Source organism: Hydra vulgaris, chromosome 03 (genome assembly GCF_038396675.1).
Source record: "Hydra vulgaris chromosome 03, alternate assembly HydraT2T_AEP".
Taxonomy (NCBI): Eukaryota; Metazoa; Cnidaria; class Hydrozoa; order Anthoathecata; family Hydridae; genus Hydra; species Hydra vulgaris.
Window position 1 is genome coordinate 62,899,535 of NC_088922.1, and position 8,761 is coordinate 62,908,295.

The following is an 8,761-nucleotide window of genomic DNA, read 5'->3' on the forward strand; positions in this document are numbered from 1 at the left end:
ATAGCGTCTTCTACATCGTTACGTACTTTTAATAATTGTTTTTGAGCTTTTTTCAAATTATTTAACACTAATCTTACATTATCAGAAGCTACACTTGTAAAATCATCTATGACTCCATCCACACTATCGCAATCGAGATCTTCTTTATTTACCTTGGTGTTACTCAAAGAGTTTATTATTTTATTTTTTGCGTTTACGTCCAGCTCGTTTAGTATCGTGTTGCCCTCCTTCCAATTCGTCAAGAATGCTTGATGCGTCGTCGCTGTTGGCGTCAGATTGGGATGATCCGGCCATACCGGAGTTTGTAGCACTTGTACTAGTCTCTGTCTCTTCAGGCTCTTGGTTGACTTTTTAGGTGTGGTATCTTTCGCAGTCAAAGCAGGCATAAGATCGGTTTCGGTGCTTATTACATTGGGGAATATTCTCCTCCGACGTTTCAAGCCTGTCTTGGATATACGCTCTGGTAGAATCATAGTGCTCTCTGTTCCCGATGGAGACGATAGACACGTTACATCCGCAGTCAGTACACTTTGAGAATTGTCCTGTTCTGGCATTTGTTGATCAAATTCTGCATTCTGGGTTTCCATGAATGGAGAAATATCTTTGGAAAAATCTTCGATAGTCCCAGGCAAGCTTCTCGTCAGATTTGCACAATGCATGCAACAAATAGTGTTCGTGGTACTGTTGTTTATTGCATCCGTGATGGTAAGCGGATGATGATGGCATAGTGTCATTAAAAACTTACTTTAGAACAATATAAGAATATAAAACAATTCTCTCTCTTCTTTCTTATAAAGATGATGATGGCTTAGTGTCATTAAAAACTTACTTTAGAGCAATATAAGAATATAAAACAATTCTCTCTCTTCTTTTCTTATAAAAATGGGGGGATGGTTTTTAAAAAGGTTGGTGTTTAAAAAGGTTGGTGTTTAAAAAGGTTGGTGTTGAAAGGTTGGCGTGTTTAAAGCGTCATTATCAGGTGCGGTGTTGAAAGGTTGGCGATGACGGGTGTCAAGGGTGGCGTTATAAGGGGAGTTAGTATGGTGTTGGTGGCGTAATTATCCGGTGCGGTGTTAAAAGATTTGCGTTGACAGGTGTCAAGGGTGGCGTTAGAAGGGGCGTTAGCATGGTGTTTAAAGCGTGTATCCGGTGCGGTGTTGAAAAGTTGGCGTTGACAGGTGTCAAAAATGCGTTAGCCGGTGTAGCGTTAGCCAGTGTTACAGGGTGTTAGTTGGTGTTTAAAGGTGGTTAGCAGGTGTTAGTTCGTATACTGCTTAATAATGGCTAGAAGTAAAGGTACTGCGCGTCATTTTGAGGAGTATGCAAGAGCGCGAGAGAAAAACCTAAAATCGTTCCTAACCACACTGAGTACGTGGACTTTACTGTGTTTATAAAAAATAAATAACTAATAAAATCAATGTTTTAAAAAAAAAAAATTATGATATCATTTTACACATGTTTTTTTATTAAAAAAATACAAATACTATTTGAAAAACGTACAGTTTACATATCTAATTTAATACGCTTGTTACAAAGTTTATTTTCTTCACTCAAACGTTTAGTTAAGTTTAAATGAAAAGACACAACAGACGGGTTAATTTTAATATTGTTTAAAAAAGTTTGAAAAAATGATTGTTGGGCTATAATGTAAACGCTTTTGCGTGTTTGTGCTCTCGACAGAGCCACATAAAACAAATGCCACGTAAACTCTGGTCTATTTAAATGAATAACAACTTTTAAAAGAGTGAGACCTTGCACTTTGTGAAAAGTGAGTGCGTAGGCTACCACAAGAGGCATTCCTTTGCATTCGGCCATAACGTTTCTTTTAGAGTCATATAACATTTCCGTTTGGAGCGTGATTACAATTGGTTGTTCGTTTACCGTCATGACGACTCGCTCTTGGTTCACTGACTTTACAACGCCTTGCGTGCCATTAACAATGCTTAGCTCGGGTATATTTCGAACACAAATAACGGGTACTCCTTTTTTTAACGTAACACTTTGCGGCGTTTTAAATGCCCATTTTTCATCAAGTTTGAAATTCTTAAATGTTTTTATTTCGCTTTTAAACACAAAATCAGGAGAAAAAATTTTTTTTTAAATAGTCCTCGTCGTGCGCAATCCGATCTTTGTTATACATGAACAACCTGGTGAAACTAGGAACCAAATGCTTATCGGCTGGCTTCAATCTTTTTCTTAAAAAAGCAAACGTAGACTCGCAAAGACACCCTCTCGTACGTTGTTCAAATGTGTTTGAAAAGTAAGGTCTTTGTTTTGCCTAAAGTTTTTTACGAGTTCGACATTAACAAATTGACACTCCTTCCAGAAAGGATCCTCGAACAACAGTGTTTCCTCGCCCACTGGCGTCGGCTGGTAAAAATCTCCAGCAACGAGCAGCACGCATCCATCAAATAGCCGATGTGAATTTTTAATGTTTTTTAATATTATATTTAATGTTTTCAATATGTGTGCAGGTAACATGGATATTTCGTCTATAATTAACATTTGAACGCTCTTTTACACGTCAGTCATATTTTTTAAAATAACGGCAACGGACTCGAGTTCATAGCCGAGTCCAGCAAACGAGTGAACTGTGCTTGCTTCAGGATACATTTGTGCGGCGATAGCTGTGCTTGCCGTTACCCATATGTATTTTTTTGACTTTAAAAACCGCTCGTAGATAACATTGATCGTAAACGATTTTCCAGTGCCAGCCTGCGAGAAAAACATTTTCGTTGTTCAACGAAGCGATATAAGCTTTTTCTTGATCTTTGTTCATTTTTACCCCCTTTGTTTTTTTAAAATTTCAAAAAATTGTGTTGTTATTATATGAAGCAGTGACGAAAAATACTTATAAATACTTAGGACATAGCAAATAAAAAATTGTTTAAAAAATATAAGCCGCAAAAAAATTTTCGCTTTGTTGTTTACTTTTGCGACGTAGCCAAAAAATGTTTATATAAGCAAAAGTCGCTGTTGTAAGAAAAAATATTTGGCAAACTATTACATTATAAACAGTGGATGTGGTAAAAGATGAAAGTAGAAAAAAAGAATCGAGTGTCATCTGACATGGCTTAAGTTTTACAAATGAAAGAGACAAGGTACGTTTTTGAGTTTAAAAGCGACTGTGTAATAATGTTATTTTAAGAAATCTACGGCGAGATTAATAAGAATATTGAAAAATGAAAGTCAAGTGTTGAGACTATAGTTTCGAAATAAAAAGTCATCTGACGCAGGGTTATGTTACAAAATGAATTAAATTTTTTGAAAAAACAACTAAGAGATAATAAATTTTTAAGAAAGCACGGTGAGATAAAAAAATTGATGTTGACAAAAATTGGCGTTATTGATTTAAAAAAAAACATATAAAAAGAGGTACATTTGACGGCAAAAAATCAAAAAACAAGTTGAAGCTAACAAAGTAACAAGCTCGCAAAAGTAAAGAAGAACAGAACGTAAAAGAAAAAAAATGCAAGGCATTGAATTTACAGGGCAAACTGCTAAATTTATTGGTAGCGATTCTTTTGCACCAGGAATTTATCAATTCTCAGATGTTGAATTTCAAAATAAGTCATCGTATTTTTGGCGACAGTGCGAATGGTTGCCCAATACGACCAAGTTGGATTTTTTGTGATGGAAGCGACTTTAATCGTCGCATACTGGTAAATCCTTCTCAAGTGACATTATTGAATAATTCGCTTGTCGGACAGTTTTTCATCCGTGCGCATTTTCCTAACGTGACTAGAGTTAACAAGAAGGGGGAAACAGTAATTGTTGTGCGAGATAAGTTTTTCAGGTTGGATACAAAGAAAAAAGTAAATGCAAAAAATTTGTCCCAATTTTTGCCATTGTTGCGCAAGTATCAGATTGAAGTATACGACGAATATCTTGTTTTAAAAGGCACAGAGTTAAAAACAACAGACGAGTATTTGAAAATGGAGGTTGGCGAAATTAGTCAATTTCATTCGTATCACTTTGAATATGAAACGGCTAACTCTACTGAATTGGAAAATGTTCTCATTGATGAAAAGATCAAAAATGCAACTGCAGTGATGCAACAGATAGCTGTTGCGATCGATAATAATGAGGAACTGAAAACAAAAAAACAAGACAAAAAATGGTTTCAGATGAAGAAGACAATTAATAAAATGTATTTTATTTTTTTTGGAAAAAAGATTTTTTAAAATTTATTTGTTACTTTCTTTTTTTATTATATATTTGAAAGCAAAAATGCAAAAAATATTTTTTAAAAAATAACAATATTTTTTTTAAAAAGCCTTTTAAACACAACCTTTTTTTATTTGTTTGCTTTTTAACAATAAAAATATTTTTAATGTTTTTTTGAAAAAAACCCATGTAAACACCATGTTTTATTTGTTTATCTTTGTTATTGTATTCATATTGTTATTGTTTATTTTTATTTTTTTTAAATGTTTTATTTTTGTTATTGCAAATTTTGTTCTGTTTTTTCACAGAAAATCAAATTTATTTTTTACAAAAAAAATGTATTTTGCATTAAGAAGATTTTTAATCGCTCATTTGAGCGAGTTGTGTGCTGGATTTGGAAACTTTTCATACGAGCCTTGTTCTTTTTTAGAACATTTTATTTTGATTGACGAGTTGCAATGCGTTTATGACATCGCTGCAGAATATTTTCGACAAACAAAACATGAGAAGTTGGGATATAGTAGTTTTTTGTACACAGATTATTCGTCAACATTGCAAACGTTAAAAAAGATAACATATTCTGATTTTGATGCTGAAGTTTACGAAGTTATTTCTTATATTTATTTTTTGAAAAATATGAAAATAAGACAAAGCGAAAAGATCAACTCGGTTACGGTGGTATTCAATTTGTTTATGAGTTGAGGAAAAGAAAAGTAAATATTACATTTCGTCTTCAACGAAACATTCAAAGTGATGACAACTACTATTACGAGATGTCGCTTTACCGATACATTTCAAGTATATTAGCTAATGATCGTGATCGAGTTCAAAGATCGAGATTAAAGGGATGTGAAAAAATAGATTGACTTATCGATTTAATATTGGACCCTGGTACTAGTTACCAAAGTAGGGACGGTTGCGCGTATGGTGTTAATGTTTTTGCTACGGTAATCCGCCGTTGGTTATAAAGTTTTTGAGAGGCGGCTATCTTGCACTCATATGGCAGTGCGTTTTAAAATACACTTTTTCTTCTTTTCTTTTTGTTGATAAACCAACGGTAGGTCAGATATTATAAGAAAGGATTTGTTTATGCAGAGTGAGGATTTTTTAAAAATTCAAGAGGAAGTGAAAAGTGGGGACGGCAACAAATGGTCTACATTTATAGATTACTTGAAAAAAATTCGAAGGATTTTTTAGGTTTTAATTTGAAATTAGACGAAAATTTATCGACTTTTAACGAAGCTTGTTCTTGTGCTCTTGAAATTTTGGATAAAAAAACATATGATGATAATTACGGAATTACAGACATGTGACTTTAGAGAAAAAAAAATTTTTTCTTTTCTATGTTTGAAATGTTTTTTTTAAAATATACTTATTTAAATATTTGTAAAAATATTTGAAAAAAGTCTTTTTTATTAAATATATAAAAAATTTTTAATTATTATTGTTTTGCTTTATAAATTTAGTTATTTCTATAAATGAATTTTTTATTAATTTTTTGTAGGTTAAACATAAAAAATGAAGTGCAAAACATCTTACAAAATGTTTAAAAATATAAAAAAATGGAAAAAGGGTTATGCTAAAAATGTAATTGATTTGGTAGAGAACGATGTCATCGAGGAACCGGATCATTAACCTTGTGAAAATTTCATTGATCTCCGTGTTGTTCAGTATAATTTAACAAGAAGCAGAAAAAACGCTATATTGGTACGGAAAATGTTAAAATTTGTGCACGAAATTCAGTTGTCTGAACAAAAGAGGTATTTTGCCTTTTCGAAATATATGATGGGTAAACAACGATATTATAATGCGGGAAGAGATTGTTATTCTAATACGAGACTTTCTATAAACGAAGAATTGGAATCTTATATTGATGGTCAGTTGCATTCCAAGCATATTTCTGAAGCAGTGCAACAATATAAACTAGGCATACACGAGTTGACACATAAACTTGTACCACTAAAATTGGATTGCCGAGAGGTTTCTCAGGAGGCAATGGGTTTTGGTTTTAATACAATTAGACAAGCACACGACGTTAGCATTACAAAAACAGCTGTATAAGAACTTCAAAAATATTATTAATGTATTTTTTTTATTTATAAGAAAATTTAAAAACAAAAAAAAAAATTCCATTTCTTTCTTTTCTAAAAGTATTTATTATTTATTATTTGTTTTTTAATGTTTTCAATTAGCCTAAACTATCAGTGATATTATAAAATTACAAATTATTGGTTTTTTTATTGTGGATTATTTATGAATTTTTTTGTTTATTGAAAATATTATTTTTATAAAAAAAAGAAATGTCTGAAAGAAATGCAAGGATGATTTTTTATGCTACTGATGTGTTAGGAAAGACAAGAAAGTATACTCAACCGTTTACTCGCTTTCGATACGAAATTAAAGATAGTCCAAGCACCAATTTGCAAAGCTATGCAATGACGAATTTTGATTCGGAATTGAAAAAAAAGAAAAAACAGATGGAAATTAATAAATAATACAAAAACGGTTTAGAATATTTTTTTTAATTTTTTTATTTAGCTTGAAATGTTTTAAGTAAAAAGTCAATCTATTAGTGTGTTTAAGCAATTACTTTTAAAACAATGTTGGAATGTGTGTCGCGAATGGAATTATGCAGCTAACGTGCAAGATTTTATAAAAGACTTTATATTAAATTGTCGACATGATATGGATTTGAATGATAGGTTGATGCAGGATCAGGGTATTGACGGCGACTGGATTTACGTGAAACAATTGATTACATGTGAACGAAACGACGATTTAGAAGAGTACATGGAAGACTACGTTCAATACATATCACTGGCTTTGTTAAGACAATGTTGTGTTTTAAAGTATTTTTTGTACGGTAAAATGAGTTAGGAAGACGTCGAACAGTTAGATAGCAGTTTGGAAATAGTGAGAGCGCCAAGTCCGTATTTTTCTTTAACCAATTTATATGCACCCACTTGGGAATCATTAAACTATTCGATTTTTGCGAAATTACAAAAAGCTTCAACCGAGTTTTCACATCGAAAAGCATTTTATGTTGGACCAATAGCGCATTACAAATATGAAAAGCTATGGATGATATTTCGTTACATCTATCTGCAACAAGTTTATTTAAAAAAAAAAGGCCCATTATGAGTTAGTAACAACTAGTTTTCATTTGTCGCGTTCTGATTTGGAAGAAGACCGATTTCATTACGATATGGTTGAACTATTTAATAGTTATTTAGTGCGTGCTAATTGTTACCTCGACGATTGTCAATTAAAAGATACAAAACACCATAACGAACATTGCAAATTACGAAGCGGTAAAAAAAATATATCTTTGACTGAAATTTTAGGCACGCCTGACATTTGTTTTATGTATTCGCAATTTAATTTTAAAAAATGTTTTTTTTTTTCATTTATTTGTTTTTTGTGTGTTTTTTCGTAATAAAAAAGACTTATTTTAAAAAACCAGTAAGTCTTTTAAAAAAATAAAAATTCTTTTTTTTATAAAAAGTTTTGTTTATAGAAAAAAACCAAAAACTATTTAAAATAATGCCATTTTTTAATGTCGTACCAATATTTTTTTTTAATTTATTGTTTGTATATTTTAGGTTATTTTAAAAAAAAACATGGAAACGCTTGAAAATAAAATATTTAAAAAGGCAGCAAACTGTATAACAGTCAACCTGAATGAGACGGAATTGCAATCTTTTTTTAAAATCATTGCGAGTGAAGATGAAAATCAATATAAATCGTTAACGCTGCTCTTACAAGAATTAACAACGCTGAGCTTAAATGAAGGAGATATCAGAAAATTTTCGAGTGTTTTGATCAGAAATCTGCAAAAACAAGATAAAATAATTGACGAATTGAAGGACGTTATAAAAGTTTTGATGACTAATATGCTAAATAGCTTTGACAAATGGGCGAAAAATAATGACTCCGCCATTTTAAAATGTGAAAAAAAGGGAGTATTTTTAAAAGAGGAACTCAATATCGATTTGTCAGAAAACGAAATAGCGGTTTTTAAAAAATAGTCGAAAATAATAACGTTTCAACATTGGAGCTCAACCGAAGCGATATAGGAAAATTGGCATCTGCAGTCATGTGTTTGATCCAAAATAGAGATATGAAGATTCACGTTTTAGAAAAGGACATAGAAAGTTTTTCTAAAGGAAGAAAACAGAAAATTAAAAAAAGATAATGAAATGCATTCAATTTTATTTAATAAACATTTTTTAGAATAAAAAATTGTATTTATTTTTTATTTTTTTTTAAAAAAGTAATATCTTCATATTCGCTTTTTTTGTTTCGCTGTTTAGTTTACAGCATTTATTTTCTTATTAAAAAATATTTTTATTCTTTTTATTTTTAACATTTAAATGAGACTATAGAAATAGGCTTTCTAACATTGCAACCTTTAAATAATCTATTTTTATATTTTAGAAAAAAACTAAAAAAAAATGTCAATGTCTTTGAGTGCTACGGCAAAAATGCCAACACAAGCTACAATGGGTAGCGCTGGTTACGATATTTTTGCGTTAGAAGATGTGTATTTATTAAAGAATCAACAGTTAAAATGCCTACAGGCATCCGAATGCAA

General features: G+C 31.3%; 1 protein-coding gene across 1 annotated transcript; it reads right to left on the reverse strand.

Moving 5' to 3' along the window:
• Positions 1-1,503: 1,503 nt before the first annotated feature.
• On the reverse strand, positions 1,504-2,779 carry LOC136078825 (ATP-dependent DNA helicase pif1-like). Its single transcript, XM_065794640.1, has 2 exons — positions 2,729-2,779; positions 1,504-2,043 (listed from the first exon to the last, which is right to left on the reverse strand). The coding sequence occupies exons 1-2, from the start codon at positions 2,777-2,779 to the stop codon at positions 1,504-1,506; spliced, it is 591 nt and encodes a 196-aa protein (XP_065650712.1).
• Between the last annotated feature and the right edge of the window lie 5,982 nt (positions 2,780-8,761).

Coding starts and splice junctions, on each gene's coding strand:
- LOC136078825 (XM_065794640.1), bottom strand. CDS start 2,779: ATGAACAAAGATCAAGAAAAAGCTTATATCGCTTCGTTGAACAACGAA. Junction 2,044..2,728: donor CTTCGTTGAACAACGAAAAT/GTTTTTCTCGCA, acceptor AAAACATTTAAG/AATTTCAAACTTGATGAAAA.